Source organism: Peromyscus maniculatus, chromosome 4, assembly GCF_049852395.1.
Source record: "Peromyscus maniculatus bairdii isolate BWxNUB_F1_BW_parent chromosome 4, HU_Pman_BW_mat_3.1, whole genome shotgun sequence".
Lineage (NCBI taxonomy): Eukaryota > Metazoa > Chordata > Mammalia > Rodentia > Cricetidae > Peromyscus > Peromyscus maniculatus.
This window is the reverse complement of record NC_134855.1, coordinates 12,613,629-12,635,321: the sequence shown is the minus strand read 5'-3', so window position 1 is coordinate 12,635,321 and position 21,693 is coordinate 12,613,629. Positions and strand designations below refer to the sequence as shown.

At 57.0% G+C, this 21,693-nt stretch overlaps 1 protein-coding gene across 4 annotated transcripts in view; it reads left to right on the top strand.

Moving 5' to 3' along the window:
* Rxra (retinoid X receptor alpha) overlaps window positions 1–20,635 on the top strand; it is a 190,613-nt gene extending 169,978 nt beyond the window's left edge. For all 4 annotated transcript variants that reach the window (XM_076569141.1, XM_076569139.1, XM_006993107.4 and 1 more), the window contains exons 5-10: window positions 6,744–6,913; window positions 10,488–10,617; window positions 11,535–11,667; window positions 13,598–13,689; window positions 15,144–15,249; window positions 17,131–20,635. In XM_076569141.1, coding sequence (XP_076425256.1) covers window positions 6,744–6,913; window positions 10,488–10,617; window positions 11,535–11,667; window positions 13,598–13,689; window positions 15,144–15,249; window positions 17,131–17,278 — 779 coding nt within the window. In that variant the 3' untranslated portion in view covers window positions 17,279–20,635. The remainder of the gene's footprint in view (window positions 1–6,743; window positions 6,914–10,487; window positions 10,618–11,534; window positions 11,668–13,597; window positions 13,690–15,143; window positions 15,250–17,130) is intronic.
* The last annotated feature ends 1,058 nt before the right edge of the window (window positions 20,636–21,693 follow it).

The following is a 21,693-nucleotide window of genomic DNA, read 5'->3' as shown; positions in this document are numbered from 1 at the left end:
AGCACTCAGCTGGGGAGATAGATGGTCCATGGAGACCAACCAAGCACTGGGCTGGAAGCATGCACGACAGAGGAGGCTGGAGGTTGACGTGGGAATGAGGAAGGTGGGCGAGAGAGAGGGTGTCCACAGTCTCTGGCTGCCCATCTCTCCATCTGCCCAGTGAGGGATGATCGGGGAGGCCTGTGGTTTGAGGCACATTTGGGTTGGAGTGGTGGAGGGGGCCTTGAGAGACCACAAAAATATCCCCAGAGCCTGTTGAATGTGAGGGTCATCTTGGGCTTCCCTTCTTCTCAAGGCCACTTCCAGTTTCATCCTGCAGGGTCACCTGTTAACCCACAGGCCCTCTGAGCAGCAGGACGCTCAGCCTGTTTTATTAGCAAGATGTGTATGTATGGGGTAGGGAGGCTGTGTAACAGGCCAGGAGACTCCCGAGGTCCCAGATGTCAAGTTGTCAAATACTGCATTTGGAACAGTGTTTCTCTGGTTAGGGGTGCGTGCGTTCGTGTGTGTGTGTGTGTGTGTGTGTGTGTGTGTGTGTGTGTGTGTGTGTGTGTGTGTGTGCGCGCGCGCGCGCGCGTGTGTGTTTTCTCTGGTTAGGGGTGTGTGCGTGTGTGTGTTTTCTCTGGTTAGGGGTGTGTGTGCGTGTGTTTTCTCTGGTTAGGGGTGTGTGTGTGTGCCTGGGTGAGGTTCTTCCATCAGTACTAGTCCCAGGCCTCACAGGTCTGGACACTCTGAGGCAAGGTCTACCACTCTGTCTCCAGCACTGCCCCTCCAGCTTCCTCTGCCTGGGTTGTGCATGGGGCCAATCCAATGGCTATTGTGTGTCTTTCCACCTTCTCACCAGCTCTTTAATTGCCCCTGTCAGGACCAGCCTGAGTGTGCTGGGGTTTGCTTTTCTCTTCACATTGTCCTTCTTTCCGTATGATCCGGTCCTCTTGCTCATGAGAAGCCCTGTGCTCCTGTGGGGTTCTTCCATGCTGTGAGGTCAGCAGGGGCTGTAGGGGGTGCCTGCACACCTCATTCCCAGGGCTGGTGATGGGGCAGCATACAGAACTGTGTGCTATGGGGCTGGAATGTGTGTGTGAACTTCCCTAGCCAGGGCCTTTTGACTGGGCACATGTTTCATACAGAGTATAGAGTCTTTTAGGTCTGACCTTGACTGTGCTGGGAGATTTCCATGGCCATTAGGGGCCAAGTCTTAACACATTTGTCTAGTCGAGATAGACTCCAGCTTCTGACTCCACCCCACACACTCCACCCCCCCGCTTTTTTTCTGTAATGAGAGGGCAGTCGGAGGGAGTGCCCTGCCAAGGGTAGGATACTCTGTCCCATCCTTGGGGTGCCACATGCCCTCAGGGAGCACTTATTGGGAATAGCCAATACAGCACATCCTCTAAGGGACAGGTGCTTGAGTAGATAGACGTAGGCTGAGCCATGGCCAGGTGTGTGCCTGGCCAGAAGGTAGAAGTGGGGCTGTGTGAGCCTCTGAGGAGCTGAGCTCAGCCCCGAGCCTACTCTCTCTCAGTGCTGTTGTTCCTGGTAACGGGCACTGTTATGGGCTCTGGGTATGAGCTCCTGTCCCTTAAAACTGACCACCAGATAAGCAGGGGGCTTTAAGTCCCTGGCTTTGGTCAGCAAGAGCTTGGGAGCTGGTACCTGACCCAGACTTGGGTGCTGAGCATGGTTCTGTGCAGCGGTGTGTCCAGACTAACACCTGGGCATGGACAGATCACGCACTGTGTGCCAGCTGAAGGGAGTGGTGTCTGTGAAAGCCAAGGCTGTCAGCAGACCTGGCATGTGGCAGACACTGCAGTTCTAACCCTCCAGCTCATGTGACCCCTTCTTCCACTGCCCCCGTAGTTGCCCTGAGGTGCTTGGGGTTCAGACACCAGCTGCCTGGGTTTCCAGAGGTGTGGGCATTGTGGGTGGTGCCCTCGAATCCCAATGGAGTGCTATAGTCTTGAGATGGGGAGCCTGGAGCCAACAGTCTAGGTCTTACTCTGTACTTCCTGTGGGTGGGTCACCGAGCACCGCCTGTCCAGTCCTTGCACATAAAATGCTCACGCCCCCCCCCCCATGCCTGTGCCTGATGTTGCCCACCCTGCACAGAAGGGGAAGTGAGGTGCAGAGAACTCCAGGCTGTCCATTTGCCTGTGCAGAGCCCTGCAGCTTGCTTTGTTCCTTGGGCCACGCTGGGGCAGGGTTTTGAGCCCTGAGAAATGCTTGACCCATTCCTGTGGAGAGATGCACCCCAACCGCACCCTGTACCTCTTTGTTGCAGCTGGATTTATGAGCCATAAGTGTAGTACAAGCCCTGTGAAGCTCTCTCTTGCTCCAGACACAGCAGCCGTGGAACTTGGCCCCTTGGACTGCACAGAGTATCTGTAGTAGCAGCTATAAGATGTCTGGAGGTCCTCAGGCCTGCCACCCAATGCTTGGTCGTGGGTGGGGGAAAGGGACTTTGGCTTGGCCTCTTGAGACCTGTTGCATTTCCCAGGGCTTGTCCTTAGTCCCAGAGCCCACCCTTCAGGGATCTCTGGGAAGATCCCAAAGGGCCTGTCCCTACCTCTGCCTGCATTTATTTAGGCAGTAGACACTGCCCCCTCCCCATTCTGGGGTCTGGACCAGTCCCCAGAACTAACTCATATTCGATTCCCTCTGCTCTCCTGGGCTAACCTCTAGAAGGAGAGTTCTGTGAGTAGTGGGTGGGGCTGTTGGCTGCATGAGCTGGATAGCCTGACAGCCTTTGGAGAAGCTGTAAGGCCAGGTTGCCAACCCAGGGCCTTTGGCCCTGAGAATGCAGGAGGTACACCATTGGCTCCAATGCTGGCTCAGCCCCCGAAGTACCCACCCTGCGGCTAATAAGCTCTGGAGTCTGAATCTCAAGAGCTCCCTCTCTTCCAGGCTTCATCACACGTAGCCTTGGAAACTGAGGCTTGAGCAGAAGTGCTGTGAGGAAGGAGCTGACCACAAGAAAGCTATGTTTCCCTGTAGGGTGGCCCTACCCTGGGAGAGGCACCCTGGCTTCAGGCTGATGAAGGATACTGCAGGCTGATAGCATCTATGTTGGGCAATAGCAGAGGCCTGCATGTGCAAGCAGCCACGGGGACTTGTTTGGCAGCATTCCCCAGCTGGGGGTGGGCAGTGCCCTTCACAGGCTGAGCCCGGGCCTGCTGGCTGGGGCAGGTGGTGGTAGGGCTGGGGGGCCTGCAGGTGCGTTGATCTGCAGGCTGGAGAGGCTGCACACTGCACACCCCATCCTCAGCTCCCTTCCCCTGAGGCCTCTTTGCGTTTCCTTCCTGACTCTCTTAGCTTCCTGCACCCTGTCCTCCGGCTCGGGAGCACTTGCGTGCGGAAATGGCAATTTCTGCTGTGTGTGTGTGTGTGTGTGTGTGTGTGTGTGTATGCGCGCGTGCGCGCACATGCATGTGCACAGACAATGATGAGCCCACCATTTCCGCTGTAGGGAAATGGCCCTGGCTTAGTTGTTTCTCTAGGTTTATGACTTGGCCTCTCTGAGCCTAGTGTCCCCATCTGAACTATGGAGATTCAGCAAGGCCCCCTGAGGCTTGTTAGTGGAACAGAGCAGAAGACAGCTCAAGTCCAGCTGATAGTGGGATTGGAGCATGGTGGCCACAATGTGTTTTCGTGCTTTTATCTGGGTTTGTGCATGTAGGCATGGCTGTCTGTGTCTTCAGTTTTCTTGTGACTTGTCCCAGACTTGTTCTTGAGGGAGGGAAAGCTGTCCCCTGAGCTGCAAGGACCTGGATGCACTATGTGACCTCTGGGAAGAAGCCTTCCACTCTGGACCTCCACTGCCTGTCTTAAGAAGGGGCAGTTGGGCCAGTACATGTTGGTAGAACCTGGTCCTGCCTGTCTCAGGCCCAGCCTGGGCTGTTGAGGGGCAGAAGAAGGCCTCAGAGGTTTCTGGCAGACCCTGAACACCGTACCCCCCTGAAGCCCCTCAGTTCTGCTTGGGCCCAGTTTCTGAGCAGTCTCCAAACACCCCACTCTGACTGCGTGTCCCACGAGTGGACCCAGGTGTGCTGGAGGGAGGTTGTCCCCTGCTCGGCCTGCATCTGGATCTGGGGAGGACTGAACCGCAGGCCGTAGGCACCACAGGCAGGCGAGGGAACCTTAGTCTCCGAGGCAGCCACCTCCCCCGCAAGGCCTGCGCAGGCTTGGAAGGATAACCAAGCTCTGTATTTACAGACGCCTCCCGCCCGAGGCTTCCCGGCGCCAGTGGAGCATAAGTCAAACATGAGTGCGTCTAAAAGGTGATTGAGCTGGCAAAACATAAATCCCCCGCTCCCTCTGCCCCCTCCGCTGTCTATAAATAAAACGATAATATTTATAACGATGCCGCCCTGAGCTGCTGGGGCCCTTGGAGGCTTCAAAGTGCTTCACAAAACATTTGCTAATTAATTCTCGGCTGCCCCCGCACAGGAGGCAGGTGTGAGGAGCCCCTCACCCACCCAGGGCCAAGCTCTCAGGGATAGCTGGCTGCTGCTGTGAAGGCCTGTACTCTGGGTTGCCTTCCTCTGGGCTTCCCACATTCCAAGATTGTCTCTGAGAGCAAGGAAGTCCCTTCCTGGGGAGTGAAATTGGGCCAGCGGGGTGGGGCCGACCTGCTCAGGTGTTTCCTTTAGGGTCTTCTGGAAGGCAAGCTCTGCGTTGACATTTTATAGGAAGTGGGGTACAGAGATGCTAAAGGAGTTGCCCGAAGCATCCCAGCTGCTCGAGGTAGACCGCCTCCTTCTAGAGCCCATAGTTTGCTATGGTACTTGGCTCTCTGAGTCTGTTCATCCATCTGGGAAGGGGAGGTGGTTGAGTTGACATTGTCCTAGCCTGAGTCTGAAGAGTTCTGTCTTCTGGCCTTAGGATGTGGACTGCCTGGCTCTGGCTCGGCTGTGATTAGTCTGTTCAGATACTTGTCAGTGGACTGCTTAGTATTGGTGGGCTGATTTCTCCAGGCCCTGGGCCAGAGTCCTCTGTGACTTGTGGAGTGACCCTCACCCAGATGCGCGGCAGCCACATGGAGGGCCCCAGAAGCCCAGCTGGGGAGGGATGGAGCCTGGCAACCTTCTGTAGCCCCTATAGGCTGGACGCCATCTGCCCATAGCGCTCAACTCTACACCAGCCCCGACCTGCTGTCAGGTTTTCCGAAAGAGCCAGGCTTGCAAAACACCAGCCTCTGCCCAGCTCCTCAGCCCAGCTGGTGTGTTCTGCAGACACCATCCCAGCCTCCCAGCCTTGGCTCTTTCATGGCTAGAGAGTCTGTGCTACAGCCAGGCCACTGAGTCTTGGGGAGCATGGCCCCGATATGGCAGAGCTATGTATTGGTTCAGTGTGAACCTCAACGGAATGGTGTTGGTGGGCCCAGCAAGGAGCAGTAGCCAGGGGATTAAAAAATGGTCACCCAGGACTGTCACAGAGCTGAGCATTACAGTGGGAGCCCTGGAGGAGTGAGGGGAGGTGGGCACGCGAGAAGGCTGCTCCCCGGGTGGTGGGCAGTATGGGAACCCTTCCGTCTTTGTCCCCCTGCTGACCCTTGTGTTTTATTTCCAAAGCCATTTAAGGGGGCTGTGGGCCAGAGAGCCTGGGGTCGGGAGGTAGGTCTGGCTGTTGAGGAGGAGGCTGCCGCCACCCCCCTGCCCTTGAGGTCCTGATGCTGCCAACCTGTGCTCTGTCACCCAGGGAACAGGAGGCAGGTTCGGATGAGCTCTGACCAAGGTCCTGAGATGGCAGCCCCGGAAAGATCTCCTGGGCCACACTCTTGGGCCCTTAGAAAGGCATCACTCTGGAGAAGAGGCAGTCAGGTCTCTACCCAGTCTGCTGCAGGAACACAGAATGGAAGGAGGAGTTAGAATCCTGAGGGGCAGGGACGGAGTAGAGCAGGTTCAGGGGAGCCCACTCTTCAGCTCCTGCCTGAGCCTCTTCCCGGGACCCGTTCTCCAGAGGTGTCAGGCCAGGCCGCTGTTGGAGTCAGCCGCCCATGCCACCATACTTCTTTCTTCCATGCTGCCTCCCGCCATCCCCGAGAGTTGGTCTGCTCACAGCTGTCTGGAGCTGTGGTCTGCTGTGTGATGAGTGTGAAGCAGGTTGGGCAGTCCCAAGGCCTGTGGCATCATGGAGGAAGGAGGCAAAGCTGTGTGGGCTGTGTGAGGCTGGGATGCCTCTCCCGTCGGGTAGAGCCCAGCGCGAAGAGTGTGGGAGCAGTGGATGCACGCCTTGCCCAGTATGTCTCGGATTGTGATTGTCCCTTGCTCTGGCTTATCACTTCAGTGGTCACCTGTTCATCTCTGTCATCACTTCCTGTTCCTCATCAGGAGCATGTCCTGCACTCCTCTGGGCCTTTTTATAAAGTTATTTCTTCTGCAGAATTAGTTTCCTTTCCACTTCAGGCCCATTCCCACTTCTTCCAGGAAGCCTTCCTGGGTTTCTCTACATCCTCAGCCCACCAGAGCCTTTCACACCCACATTAGTGACCCATCAGCTCTAGGAAAGGCCATCTGCTTGACCTCAGATGGGCTCCTGGTACAGACACTGAGTGTGCTCAGGTGTACAGCCACCCAGTGGCCGGGCACAGGCGGTGTGCGGCTGGGCTTTGAGTATGTCTCCCTCAGCAGGCCCTGCGGGGGACTCCAGGGTTGTGGAGCCAGCCCTCCCTGGCCCTGAACGTGGGGGGATGTCCCCGGAACCGGGGGCCAGGCTAGCCCCCGGTGACTCTCTCCTGTGTACAGCCGTGCAGGAGGAGCGGCAGAGAGGCAAGGACCGGAATGAGAATGAGGTGGAGTCCACCAGCAGTGCCAATGAGGACATGCCTGTGGAGAAGATTCTGGAAGCCGAGCTTGCTGTTGAGCCCAAGACTGAGACATACGTGGAGGCAAACATGGGCCTGAACCCCAGCTCAGTGAGTCTCAAGATGTCCACCTGCCTTAGTTTCCCCCTGGTTGCTTACTTGCTTACCCTCTGCTTGAACAGCCGGTGAACCAGAGTCCTGTGGCTGCCGTGGTCTCTTGTCCCCGGCAGTGGGGCTTCCGTCCTGCTGGGCGACCCTTACTCTGCCTGGATGTCCTGGCCCTCCCTACCTGTGGTGCTGGCCTTGCTTGGTCTGCCCCGTCCACATACTCAGCAGGGCCAGGGCCAGCTGTCACCGTGAGGTCTTGGCTCATGTCCGTGGTGAGGCTTGATCTCAGGGAAGGTATAGGGGGCTGAGCCTGGGCAGAAAGCTCTGTGGCAGCTGCTAGGCTCCGGGCTGGCTCTCTCACCGGTGCGTGGCCACGGGATGACTTCCCGGAGCCTCTCTGTCCTTACCCACTGCTGTGAGGAGCCAGCGGGGAGGTGCTTGTGGGTGGCAGCTGCCACGACTGCTGTTGAAGCAGGAGTGTCTTTTGGCCGTCCAGCTGGTCACCCTGGAACTGGCCACCTGTAGACGTGGCCTCGACAGCCTTCCCCAATCTTCCTAACCATCTGCCACCTTTAGCTGCTGCAGTCCTCCCACAAAACCAGAAGGGCCACGGTTCCCAGTGGCTCTCTGCCTGGGCTGCCTGCAGGGTCTCAGGTTCAGAACTTTCTGGCTTCCATGCCTGTTCCTGGACTCTCACCTGAACGCCTCCCCTAGCCCTCCCTGCCCCGCCCCCTGCCATCCCTTCAAGGGCCATTGGCCTAGATAGGCTCATTTGGGTGGGAGACTCCATTTGCCCAACGTCCCAGGTGGCTGTAGCCATGTCCCCGATTGGGGTATTTCTTGTATAAATCCAAGAACAGAACCTTGGACAAACCCGCAGGCCTCAAGTTGTCTCAAGCTCTTGGCCCGTCTGTCCCGTGTCCAAATGCTATCTGGACCTTTGTGCGGCCCCTGGGCTGGGACCAGAGCCCTGTGACTGCTGTTGGACGCCCAGTCCAGGTAGACCTCAAGGACGGCCCCATCAGTTTCTCTCAGTCAGGGTTATGTTTGTCGTCTCTTGCTCCTCAGTGCCCAGCCTCAACCTGTTGCTGTGAGGTGGGCACAGAGCACTGGCTCTTTCCCTTCTGCTGTAGGCACAGGGCAGTGGCATAGTGGACTCTCCCAGGAGTCAGTGGGGTGGCGTCTGAGCTATCCCGGGGGCTCAGACATGTCTCTTACCCTCTGTAGTCTGTGAGTGGGGATCCCCTCTTGTGTACCTATGAGGCCCCGTGACAGGATCACCACCTCACCCCCCGCCCCCCGTTACCCACTTCTCTTGTGTCTAAGGCCCAGGGCTGCCTTACTGGGGAGCTGTGTAGGGTCTTGCAGGTAGTCTTCTTTTGGGGGGCCAACCCTGGCTGTGTTATGACTGCTCCCCCCATGAAGACCACAGAAAACATTGCCTACTTGAACCTGCCCAGTGTCCTGGTTGGGGTCCTGTCCCCCAAGTCCTCTCACCAACCCTGAAAGGGAGGGGAGGGCAGCCTCAGGACTCTGCCTTGTGGGATGGGATCCGAGGGGTGGTTGCCTGGGCTGGGAAGGGTGACTAAGGTTTCCTTTTGTCAAGTAAGGCTGTCGTTGGTGATGTCCTCTGACATTGTCTTTGCTCTCCTTCCGTGGGGGTTCAGGTCTTCAGAGCCGCACAGCGGAAGGTCACTGTCCTCCCAGCCCCCTGTGCCTGGCCTCGAGCTGATCCACACGTAGACCTGGTGGCCCTTCCCTCAGATGCAAGCTAAGGAGGCTGCATGGGCAGCACCTAGCCTCGCAGATGGGCCGCTGCTCCTCTGGGCCCTGCCTGGGTGGTCTTGTGGCCACACCTCCCTGGCAGGCAGTAGCTCATTAAATGTCTGCTGTGGAGTCAGCCCAGAGGAGTGAAGCTGTGCAGGAGGGTGGAGAGGGCAGAGCCCGAGCCCACCCAGCCCCTCCCTCCAGGCAGCCCTCCAGTCCGTTCCGCTCCACTTGGGCCCTCACACCTGTGTAGTGCCTCCCTCCCTCCTTCCCTCTCTGGTCCTCTGCTCCAGTCTTGTGTCTAGTCCTGACAGATGGCACAGTCAGCCCAGGGCATAGCTTGGAGCTCTTTTTCCCAGTGGCATTGTGAAAATCTAGGACTCAAGAGGGCGGCCAGAGAGAGCTGTTTCCTGGGGCAAGGCAGAGATCACAGAGCTTGAGTGTGAGGCTTGTCGTCGTCCGGTCCATGTATTCCCACAGCTGGCTCAGGGCCCTGCACTGGCTGTCTCCCACCGTGGGGCTGCTTCCTGGCAGGTGGCGGGCAAGGAAGACACCCGTGGAGCAATCCCCCTGTGGCTGACAGACAGAGCCAGGCTGTGGACAGCCTGAGCGCTAAGCAGAGTGTCTGGTGCCTGTCGTCCTGGGGCTCTGTGGCCTCTGAGGTTTGCTGAGGGTCGTGTGGCTGGGAGATATCTCCATCCCTTTTGACGCTGTCCTGGGGATCCTGTACTGACATCCTCCTCAGCCAGTCCTGCCAGGCCAGTAGTGGGAAGCCGGTTTGTCACTGCCTTTCACTGAGCCCTCTACAGGCCCTTCACCCGGGGCTGGGTGTTTAGACTGAACGTCACTGCCGACCAGATGGTTTCTGTCAGCTGAAGCCCTTCAGAGGCAGGCGATTCTCCCTCTTCTGATGCTCGCTTCTTCTGTTTTCAAAGCCAGGGATCCTGTACCCTGTTCTTGGGTACTATTACCTACCACACTTTGGAGATCAGAGGGCCATGGCCATAGCCCACCTGCCAGGCACTGGGATATGCTCCCCAGCCTACTGTAAGACTCAGCTGAGCCCCCTCACCCAGAAGGACTGGGTGCCCCTCTTCTGGGCAGAACTTTCGGAAGGCTTCTAGTGACATGCCACCTCTGCCTGTGACTTGGAATCTGGACCAAGCATGGACTGGCTCCAAGCTTCTACTTGCACGTCTGTTAAAAACGTCTCTCCTGGGTGGGCTACTGTTACCTTAAGAGGTGGGATCTGGCCCTACCTCAGCTCCCTCACCTGCCTGTTACATGGTCCCTTTCCCATATCTGTTTCTCTTCTTCAGGGGTATGGGCTGCGCCCACAAATTGCCACAAACCCAGTGGTTTCTGGGGTACAGTCTATTATCTTCAGCCATTGAGCTTTGTGACCCTGTATTGTCCTGGTGGGTACCAGTTAGGGCATTGGCAGGACTGACTCTTCCTGCCTTTCCTGCATTTGGAGGTCTCTAGCTCCCTGGCTAGGGCTCCTGCCAGCTTTTGGTCAGCCATGTCCCCTAATCTGCTTTTCACCCCTTCAGACTCTGAGCCCCCTACTTCTGATGACCTCTGGCATGATACTAGTCCAGCTCCATTAAGCCAGGGCCGTTCCCCATCCTTGGTATTATAATCGCGTCTCTTCTTCAAAATCTTTTCGTTGTGCCAGGTTTCAGATGCCAGAGGTTGGGATGTGGATTCTGGGACCCCGCCCCATGGGTGTTTGGGGGCGGGCGGGCAGGGTTGTTCTTTCAGTATACCAGTGGCATGAGGCTTGATTGGTGTCCTTCCTCCACTCTAGCCAAATGACCCTGTTACCAACATCTGTCAAGCGGCAGACAAGCAGCTCTTCACTCTTGTGGAGTGGGCCAAGAGGATCCCGCACTTCTCTGAGCTGCCTCTGGACGACCAGGTCATCCTGCTACGGGCAGGTGAGTGGCCAGGCCGGGGGAGGCTGGAAGGGGAGGCTACAAGTGGTGGGGTGAGCATCACTCCTGCTGAGAGCACACCAGGTCAGTGTAGGACTCAGATGCCTAGATATGAGATGGACAGAGTTTGTCCCATGTGCTCTTGTGGGGTCCCTGAGGTCATGTTTCTGGGAGTGATCGCCAGGATCCAAGTTGGTTGAACCTGTGGTGAGAGGCATATCACACCCCCTCTCAAGTGCTGACTGCCTCAGTTTCCCCCTTGCAAAATGGGTCAGTGTGTCCATATCGGCTTGCAGACATGAGAGGGGATCTGTGGGGCCTGGGGTCTCAGGACACAGGCAGTTTCTGGAATAGCTAGTGTTGAGAAGGCGCATGTGCTGCCCTGTCAAGGGGTCCCGGCTGTTTGTGCAGAGTCGTCTCCTTATCTCTCTCCCCCAGACCCCTTTGTAGTGTTTTGCACAACAGCTCTGGTTGTCAGCACTGGAGCCTGGGATACACGGCTCCCAGGTGACTTTCCTTCTCAGCTCTCAGCTCTTGTGGCATTCCACATGGCCCAGACTGGCAGTGCCATTTCCAAGGGAAGTCTTTGGGAGTTCTCCCAAGTCCTCCAAGGCACAAGCCCTTCTCATGTGCAGAAAGAAGCTTCCATGCCCTGAAATTGTTAGAGAGGGTGTGCCTGGTGCAGGACTTCTCGGGGCTGACACATTGCCCGTGTACTTGCTAGAAGGAAGAGGCGTTGCTCGTACGTAGGTGCTTGGGAGCCTTTCTCTAGGTAACACCTACTGGGGTCCTACTTTGGAAGCCTTGGCTTGGGTGTGGAGCGAGATGGGTCTGGAACATGCTGCTTCCAGAGGTGAGGGGAAAGGACAGTGATGGGGGTCATGGAAACAGCAGAGTGACCATATGTCTTCTCCCCGCAGGCTGGAACGAGTTGCTTATTGCCTCCTTCTCCCACCGCTCCATAGCTGTGAAAGACGGGATCCTCCTTGCCACTGGCCTGCATGTACACCGGAACAGTGCTCACAGTGCTGGGGTGGGCGCCATCTTTGACAGGTGGGTGGGCGGCACTGTCTTTGGTAGGTGGGCAGGGTAGGTACCATCTTTGATAAGTAGGTGGAGTGGATGCCATCTTCATCGTATGAGTGGTGTAGCATCATCTTTGATGGGTAGATGGGTTGGGGACCATCTTTGACCAGTTGGCTAAGTATGCATTGTATTCCACGGGTAGGTGGGGTGGGTGCCCTCTTCAGTAGTTGGACCGTCTTCAACAGGTAGGTGGGGTGGGGCTGTCTTTTTTGGGACCGGCCTTTAGTTTCTTCCTGCCCTGTTGGGCACAGCCTCTGCGTAGGAAAGACGTTAGTGTGGAAAATGCGGGCCAGACATGTGGAGACTGCCGTCTGTGGAGTCCAGTGTCAGGGGAGTTGAGGCCACAGACAGCCTGCCTTCTTTGTGATCCGCGTATCTGCAAGGACAGCTGCACCTGGTTAACAAAAACAGATTATGCTGCTGGTGCGGTTTAAAAGTGTCAACATTCGGCACGTCTCAGCCGTAAGCAGGGGTGCTGTAGCCCCAGGGTGAACTGTGCCCTGAACTGTCACTGAGTGACTGGTGTTTCAGATCTGCTGCCCCTCACTCCCCCAGAGGACATGGATGCATGCCTCTGAAAGTGCCTTAACGGCTTCTCAGAAGCACACTCAAAGGAGCAGGCTGGCTGGGGTGCAGCCACGTCCAAGGGCCACCTGGCTCCTCTACCCAGTTCGTCTCCTGAAATGCCTATCTTGCTTATGCCCACCCGGTGAGGGTCTATGGCTGCTTGCCCCTTTGTCTGGACGGCCAGCCCTTGTGTACAAGCTGAGGGCCCATGCCAGACTCCAGTGTTTTGGGGGCCTGGATGTCAGTTTCTGTCAGCTGAAGCTTAGAAGCTGGGGATGACACAGGGGACATTGGACAATGAGTAGGAATGAGCAAGCCCATAGGAGGGAGCGGGGTGGGGGTGCGGCAGGTGAACCCTGAGCTTTAGAGCCCTGAAGTTGGGGGTGAGCAAAGCCACCCACTAGCATTCTCTGGGGCAGAGGGGACAGCACACAGACGGAGCTCTTGGCAGGGAAAGGCCGATTAGAACACACAGACGGAGTGTAGTAGTATTGAAAGGTTTATGACCACGTATGGGGCAGATGCTAACCTCAGCCCAGTGCCAGGCTCTGTGCAAACCTTCCCAGGGCCTTTGACAAGCTTACCTCTGTGGCCGCTCCACAGGGGAGGGTATTGGGGCTCTGGCCCTCTTGAGTCTGGTTTTGGGAAATGTAGCCCTCGCCACTTGCCCAGCTAGTCCTGGAGCAGCAGTGCTGGGGGCTTAAGCTTGTATTTTCTGGGGGTCCCAGGTGGTGGTTGGAGAGCTCCTAGCTCTGTCAAAGTGAGCGGAGTGTGGAGTCTGAGCCTCGGTGGCAGGGCTCCCCCTCGCTATGAGGTCAGAGAGACTCTTGCTCAGGGTAGCTGACTGGGGCCTAGGATCCCTCCAGACTCCATGTGTGTTGAGTGGACTAAGGACACTTGAAGGCCCTTGCGAAGGGTCCCTGTCTCGCTGAGGAGGCTATGTGGTGTCTGGTGATGAGAAGTGACTCCTACCAAGGGGCTTTGTCTCAGAGGAAAGTCTAACCTGAAGCTAAGGGAAACAGCTGTGAATGCAGGGCGACCATGGATGACCACAGAGCAGGAGATCTCGTCACAGCACTTCTTGGCTCAGCAGTCTTGGGGTTCCTCCTCCGGGCTCAGATTCCCAGACAGCCCTGGGGTGATGGAGGACCCCACCTTCCAAAGAACTATGGGCCCATGGTAATGTCTCTTTCCTATGGCCCTGACCAGCCCAGTGCATCCAGCTACCCTTGGTGTACCCTGGGCATCCTAGGAGTGCAGTGGGTCTCCCCTGGAGGAGCCCTGGTAAGAATGTGTCTAATGTGGCCCTTGGCACCGCTTTTTCCTGCAGGGTGCTAACAGAGCTGGTGTCTAAGATGCGTGACATGCAGATGGACAAGACGGAGCTGGGCTGCCTGCGCGCCATTGTCCTCTTCAACCCCGGTATGGCCCTCCCGCCTCCTGTGTGGCCAAGGGCACCCGCGTCTTCCCAGTTCATGCTTTGACCTTCAGGGCCCCATGTCCCCGTCACGACAGCAGTCCTGTGCCTCCACTTCTCTTGAGTCTTAACTGAGAGGCTCAGGTGGCACTCCCTTGGCATTCCTGGTCTCCGGCTGAGCCTTGTGGGCTCTGCTGTCCACAGTGATCTTCTGTCACAGTGAGCTCCCAGGATGGGGCTGGTGATCAGTCCATCCTGTGAGGTGTCCTTAGGGGCAGCCAATACTGTCTCCAGCCTTGGCTTCCAGGGTGTTTGGGGTTGGGAGAGAGCAGCCGCCTGAGGACAGCAAGTCCTTTCCGTGGTTCTGGAGCCACAGTACTCAAGGCTTCCAAGCTGTTTCTGTCACAGCTGAGACAGTGTCTTCTGTGCGGCGCCATGCATGGGAGGCTGTAGTGCGAGTAGTGGGCCAGGCCCGTGCTCGCAGCTCTGGGTGGTGACAGATGCCACCAGTGGCCACTCCACCTGGTGATGGAAGCATAGTATAAACTGAGAATGTGGGATCCCGGGGAAGAGATTCCGGGATTCGGGGGATGGCCCACAGGGTTGGGGGTGGATCTGACTAGACCTTAGGGAGCTGCTGAGGCTGGGGCCCTTGGCACAGCGGGGTATGCATGGGCTTTTGGGTTTGAAAGTTCATCCTTGTCTGTGGGAGAAGGGGCGGTGGTATATGGGCTAAGGCTTGACAGACGGGGCTCATCCACCCTGCCCATGGTGGGTAGAAGGTGTGGAGGGACAGGGACACAGGCTTCTACCCGTGATAGCTTACCAGGCCATAATTCCAGCCTCAGCGATCCCAGGTTAGGTCTGTGTGGCCTGGCTGGAGGCATGGGGAACCAGAGAGATCTAGGCCTGGGGCAGTGGGGCAGAGAGAGGAACTGTCGGGAGCTAGGTCAACTGGAGGAACCTGACAAAGTCCGAGGAGTCCCCAGACCCAGGCCACCCTCGGCATTCGCTCTGGAACACTGTGCCCTGGTGATGTTGATGACTGTGGCGTTTCTGCAGCCTGGATTGTGGCCGGTGTCTAGGCTCTGAGGAGGGGCTGCCAGGGCATCTGCTCATGGGGTGTGATTCAGGGAGATCCTCAGCGATGGGCTTACAGCTTTCTTCTTGTCGGTGGGGTGGGGCCCGAGGGCAGTGAAAACGTTGGTTATCTCTCATGGCCACCTGGAAAAGAAATAGGGAAACTGAGTCCCTAAAAGTCAAGGCACTGGTTTGAGGTCACTTGGCTTTCAAGTGGCAGAGCGGAGGCGTGACTCCAGAGTGTCCACCCCCTGGGCTGTGAGCTGCGAGTCTGCAGGGCAGCCATACCTAGCTGTGCACCACATACTCTCTCTGCTGTGTTTACATGTGGCTAGGAGGCAACCTGGGGGCTCTGACCTGAGGCCACTTCTCTCCACAGACTCCAAGGGGCTTTCAAACCCTGCCGAGGTGGAGGCGCTGAGGGAGAAGGTGTACGCATCACTAGAGGCATATTGCAAACACAAGTATCCGGAGCAGCCGGGCAGGTGAGCTGCGCCTCTCCAACCCCAGACAGGCCCCTGCCTCCACCCCTGGGTTCAAACACCCATTTCTGAAGCCCTTTTTGTGCCACAAGGCAGTGGTGTCCTCCACACATCCAGCTTGGGATGCTTTGTAGGCTCTGAGCAGGAGCTAGGCCACCCTCTGGCTCACAGGCTCTGAGGACAACACACCTGCCCCTCTACCCCATTGAGAGAACTGGTCTAATTCCTGGTGCAGAGTAGGTGCCTGTCACTGTTCATGAATACAAAGCCTTCTGGTCTTCACCCATTAAATGAACCTGTTAAGAGGCCTGGAGATGCTGGCACAATGTAGGTGCTTTACAGTTGTGAGTACAGAGGAGATGGCTGAAACTGGAACGCACCTTTTCTCATTGCGCCTAAAGCAGACTGGCAACTACGGTCATGGTCCGGTCCACAGTGCTGGCTGTGCAGTCTAGCGCTAGGCACACAGTAGGTGTCCAGAAGGAGCAATGGTGCATCCCCAGGATTCAGTCTGGTGTTTTCTTTCTGCTCCTTCCCTTGTAGGGCATCTCGCAGCCTCCCAGCCTGCAGACTGGGTGTGAGGGGGTGGGAAGACTGGGCAGACGGGCACACTAACCCATCTTGATGCCTGGCACACACATAGTTAACTGTCCACACTGCTGCTCAGCCCTCATCTGGTTTGGTTTAAAGTGAAACTTCCCGGAGGAGGACAGGAGGGTGGCAACGGCTTGTTTTTCCTGGCTTCCTGCCTTAGCCCATCTCGCCAGCTCAGCAGAAAACAGCCTGTTCTCTGGCTCCCCTCCAGCCTCCAAGTTATGCTTGTGCCTTTAAACTGAGGATGGTGGGGCAGCCAGCCACAAGGCTTCCTCCCTGGAAGTGAAAGACATGGTTAATAATTAAGGAGGCCCAGAGCCCCCTCCAGTGTATAGGGGGACCCCCGAGCAGATACAGAGGTCACATGCGGGACCCCAGGTCCTGTCCCCACCCCACACTGTCCTCTGCTGTCTGCGATGGCCGATTGGCCTGGATGTCCATCTTCTATGAGCTGTTAGACTCCTTTCCTGTACCTATCAGTCTTTTGCCTGGGAGATACTCCAGGAATAGAGGGACCCAAAGGCCTCCCCAGGACCTAGGAGCCCAACAGAGTCCTTTCTGGGGGGGGGGGGGGGACACCTGCACACCATGCTGGGGATGCTCGTGGGAGGCTGGCATTCCTACTGGAGCAGCAAATCCCCCAGCTCACTGCTGGCTCCACCTCCACTGGAGGTCCCCACCTTGTGGCTTTTTCAGTCACCCACTGAGTACCATGCATGTTCCCCGTGAGGCTGCCCACAGATCCCCTGCTGCCTCCTCCCGGGAAGAAGGCCCCACCGCTTGCAGAAGGACAGCTGTTCCCGCGGGGGCCCCTCTGGTGCACAGCTCCATTCATGCTCTTGCCTGCTTACATTTTTGCTATGGCTCCCCACCGCCCATGGAGCAAGCCCACACTTGTAACCTCTCTCCCAAACCCTGTCAGGCCCGCCCTGGCCAACAGTAGTCTTCCCACTGGCTCCTTTCATGCCAGGGCCCCGTGCATCTTGATGCACCTCCCCCTCCCCCTCCCCTCCCCTCCCCCTCCCCCCTCCCCTCCCCCTCCCCCTCCCCTCCCCTCCCCCCCCCTCCCCTCCCCCTGCTCCTGTACTCTTTTGTCTCTAAGGAGCCTCCTTTCACTAGTTCCTTACCCCATCTTCTTCCCCAAGGGTCAGCTCGGGCGGCTTCCTCGGCAGACCCGGGTCGGGTCGCAGGCCACTGGACTCCGCTGGTCTCTAGGGAAGCTACAGGTCACTAGAGAGGGGAAGCCCTGCCGGGTCTCCTTGCCAGTGCTTATTCTCTACCATCCTGCAGGTTCGCCAAGCTGCTGCTCCGCCTGCCCGCACTGCGCTCCATCGGGCTCAAGTGCCTGGAGCACCTGTTCTTCTTCAAGCTCATCGGGGACACGCCCATTGACACCTTCCTCATGGAGATGCTGGAGGCCCCGCATCAAACCACCTAGGCCCCTGCCACCCGTGCGCCGGTCCTGCGCCCTGCCTGGACACAGCTGCTCAGCTCCAGCCCTGTCCCTGCCCTTTCTGCTGGCCCACGTGGACCTTTGGGGTGCAGTGTCCTATGGTCTCAAAAGATGCGTCACCATCCTCGTCGTCTTTGTTACTGCTTGCCTTTGGCCCAGGGCCATGGCCAGAGCTGGTTGAGACCGAGTCAGCCCCCTTCCCCACAACATGCTCTTAGGCTTACCCTGCTGTCACCCTGAGGGGCTTGGGGTGCTTCTGGGGATCTTTGTCACCTGGAGCCACAAGAGCTGGGAGAAGGTCTTGTTCTAGTTGCTGTTTGCTGTCTCTGGCTCTCGACATGCCCACGTGGCACCACGTGGCACCTCTGTTTGGAGTGGCCCATCTTTGCCTGTGCAGAGTCCTAGTTCCTAGCTAGGGTGGGAAGACACCTAGGGTCAAGAAGGAACAGGTAGGGGCAGGTCCTACCCCCCTGGGTCATAGCCAACCTGTAAAGCCTGTTTCCAAAGATATCCTGAGATGTCACCACAGCCACTGTGCATGATTCTGGGACCACCTCAAAATGCAAGATGCAAGCAGGCTGCATGGGCTGGAGGTCCCCTGTCATGTCCGTCCAGTTCCTTCTTGTGTCACTGTCCCCCACCATATGTCTCATCAACCCAGGGTTATCCGACTGTGGTGGCCTGGCTTTTCCCTAGTCCAGATCTTCCTTTGTGGTCTGCCAAGGATCATCCTGGAGGGCTACCCTTGGCTCAAGTAAAATGGGGTTTCCAACTCAGTGGTCCTGTGGGCAACACATGGGCTATCTGTCCTTTTGCTGGCCTCTTGTAGGACACTGGACATCCTGAGGCTCAGGGAAGGGAGGAGTGTTGTAGTCTAGTTTCCTGAAAGAGGGCCAGAGGGACTTGGGGATGAACCGTGCAGACATGAAAGGTGACTGTGTCCTGGTATAGCTGACATGCCAGGCTCTGTGTGGAGTTCTCACAGGGGCCCCTTCTTGGACTGGCCACTTGTGTTAGGAATGCTGATAGGCCTTTTTGGGACTCCTCTTGGTATGGTGTTGTCTGTGGACAGTGTCCAGAATCTTACCCAAGGGCTCTGTCACACCTGCTCAGGTGGCAGGCTGTGGACTTAGGCTTCTACTCTGTCCATGTGGCTCACCTCAGGCTCTGAGTGTGCCTCTCCAATTGAGCAGCCTAGAGCCTCTCTGGGTCCCAGTCTTCGTGATCTAGTCTGAGACCCAGAGACCTAGCTTTGTCAGGAGCAGGTGCCTTAGTGGGGACGACCACACTGCCTCCCCAATAGCCGGTCTCCCATTGGGGCAGAGCGGTGGAAGGGGAAGGCCCTCATGGAACCAGCCATCTAGGGGGTTGGGCCTGGAGGTAGTGGATGGGAGGAGCCAGTTTCATAGGCTCTATGAGGAAGAACTTTTTCAAAGTTCCCAACCATAGCCAACTGAGGCACCTATAAAAGATTCCAGAAACATCTTCTCCATACCCCCTCTCTCCATGTGGTGGCCTGAGAGATGTGCACGGGAGGCCTCGCAGTTCCCAGGACCGGCCACCTGCCCCTTCTCCTAGGCTTTCCTAGAAACTCTGTGCAGCCTTTGGGGAGTGGCAGAACCAGGCAGAGGGGTACAGATTCCCCAGTCCACACCCAGCACCGTGCCTTCTGCAGACCACTGCTCCCATTGTCCATGCTGGCCCCGTTACACGCTGTGCTCTGTGTTCTGTGCCACTGAGGATGGTCAGTGGCTCCAGGGGAGAAAGTCCTGGGTCTGACTCTGGAATGCTGCCATGTCTGGGCTTGGCTGGCTCTCAGGCACTTGGGGCCATGGCCCCTAGCCCCGCTGGCCCACATAGCCTTATCTGCCACTGCTTGTCATCGTAGACTCCCTGACAGGCTTCCTGGCGGGGGACCTGTTCCTTTAGCCTCATTGTCACCATCATGGTGTGTACAGTGCTGTTTGTTTGCAGGGGAGGTGTGGACGTGATGTCACTAAGGAGAGAATTGGGTTCATTTAACTAGACATTTAGTCGTGTTACCAATCTGGCTCAATTAAGGTGATTGTAATTATTATTGTTATTATTATTTTGGTGGGACAATCTTTAATTTTCTAAAGATATCACTAATGTCAGCTCATTGGCCACCCCGCACCCATCCCCACCTCAGCCTGGTTGGATAACAGCTGCCACCGATGGTCATATGCTGTCCATACGGCTGCTTCTGGGCCATAGTCCTCATCTGTCACCACCCTGCTTGGAGATTCATCTGGGCTCCTATGGCTGTGCAGGGCGGAGTGTGAGCACAGAACCTGAGGCAGCTCTGGCCTGTGTCACCCTGAAACCGCAGTCACTGAGGGGATTTGGCCCCACACCCTCAGCTTTCCAAATTCCAGCATCCCCACGGATACTAGGCTGTTTGGTGACAATGCCAAGGGACACCTGAGCCCCCTCCCCTGGGGCCCCAGAAGACCTGGCCGGAGCAGGCAACCAATGGCTAATCAGTTGCCGTCACCATCACAGGATCGGGGCTTGTGACCTGGTGTGTTGTGAACACGGATGTGCCGTGCAGAGACTGCAGAGGTTGCACACCAGTGACGGAGATGCGGCACAGTCACCGATGCTTTATGTCCTCTTACGTCAAGACTTTCCTGTTTTCCTGTACATTTGCTTCTTGTGAGCAAGGACCTGAGGTCCCCTTCTGTCGGGGAAGTCGGGCCCTGGTGACTCTGGAGGCAGGGGATGCATCTATTTTCAGATGCTGCAGGGCTGGAGTGCCCTGATCTCTAGCCATGCCTTAGCTGGGATGCGCGGCCACCGTGGGGAGGATGCCGCGTCCACAGGGAGTAAAGATGGAGGAATGTTTAACGCACCGGGAAGGGTAAATGAATCTATTTTTGTACAAATGTAATTTTATCCCTCATGTAAACTGGATGGCATGGCGGGGGACCTGTTTTGTTTCTGCTTTGAGTGTCGAGAAGCGTTGGGACACCTGGACGCTGAGATAGCAGAGGAGGCCCTTGCAAGGAGGCTGAACACTCGTGAGAACAGCCCAGACAGACACTTCCTTTGATGGGAGGGAGGGCCGCAACCAGCAGGGTTTCCTTCCCCTTCTTGGCGATTTGAACAACCTTGCTCTCTCCTCGTGCCTGCCTGCCTGCCGGCCTCGCTGCAGCTCGTCTGACTGTGAAATGACTTCCCTGCGTAACTGCTCTCTGGGACATTGTGGCGCAGACGCTGGGGGTTGATGAACAGCAGTCTCAGGATTGTAGAAAAGAAACAAAAACGTTGAGAGGAGAGACAAATATGAGCGTTTCAAAATATATCTCCATTCGGTTCTCATCTGTCCTGTGTTGGGGCGTCCTGTCTTGGGAGTTGCAGACACACGGGGCAGTGAGTGGGAGGGCATGTGGTCAGCTCCATTCCCCAGCTTTCTGCCTACACCCTCTGGATGGGGTCTTCTCTTCCAATGTCTGCTCTGCTATGATGCTCTCCTGGAACCTGGGGCCTGTACGAGGCCTCTACAAAGCCCTCTCCCCAGTCCATGAGCACCAGCTTGTGGACACCTGCGAGGACCGTGTGTTGATGCCTGCCCAGCCCTGGCCTTCCTGCACCTACCTCTGCTGGCTGGAGTGGGCAGGAGGTTCACACGGAGGGCCCCAGATACGTGATGTCATCTAACTGCCCGATTAATTACAGGTTAACAACCCCCCATCTGTGCCATCTCATGTGATAAATGCCCTTTGTCTCCATGCTGTCTGCAGGTTGGGCTGCATCTGCCCCCAAGTTTGGTGACACTGCCCTGTCATCTCATGCCCCTCTATCCAGATAACTTTACTCCTGGGAGGCACTGGGTACCTATGGGCTGGGAGCAGGACCCGAGGGGCCTTGTGATGTTGGACACCTGTCTCTAGCTGCTGGCTGTCGGCCTGCAGAACCAGGCTCCTTGAAGTTCCTTCCTAGGACCACACCATCACGTGTGCGCTTTCACACACGTATCCTGCAACACCCCGAATGTTCCCCGCTTGGTCGTGGAGGGCAGTGGGAAGCTGGGCCCAACATACTGGGATTCGGGACCTTCACAGTGCCGTTCCCGCTTCCTTATGCCTGCGAACAAAAACCACTGCCCCTGAAATAGCTTCCCCCAAGTCCCTAATTGTCAGTGAGACCTTGTAAGATGCATTTCCCCCTCTTGACTAAGGTGCCGCTGACTAGAGGGTCTTTGTCCTGAGCCAGGTCTTCCCCTGGCTAGAGCCAGTACCATCCCCCAGGATCAATGTGAACCTCTGGCAGTCCAGAGGTAGGGGACCTGGAGGGTCCCTGAATCACTGAGCTGCCTACCTGATGCCCTGGGGTGAGTATAGCCCTTCTGCCAGCCCACTCTGGTCCTCTGTAATACA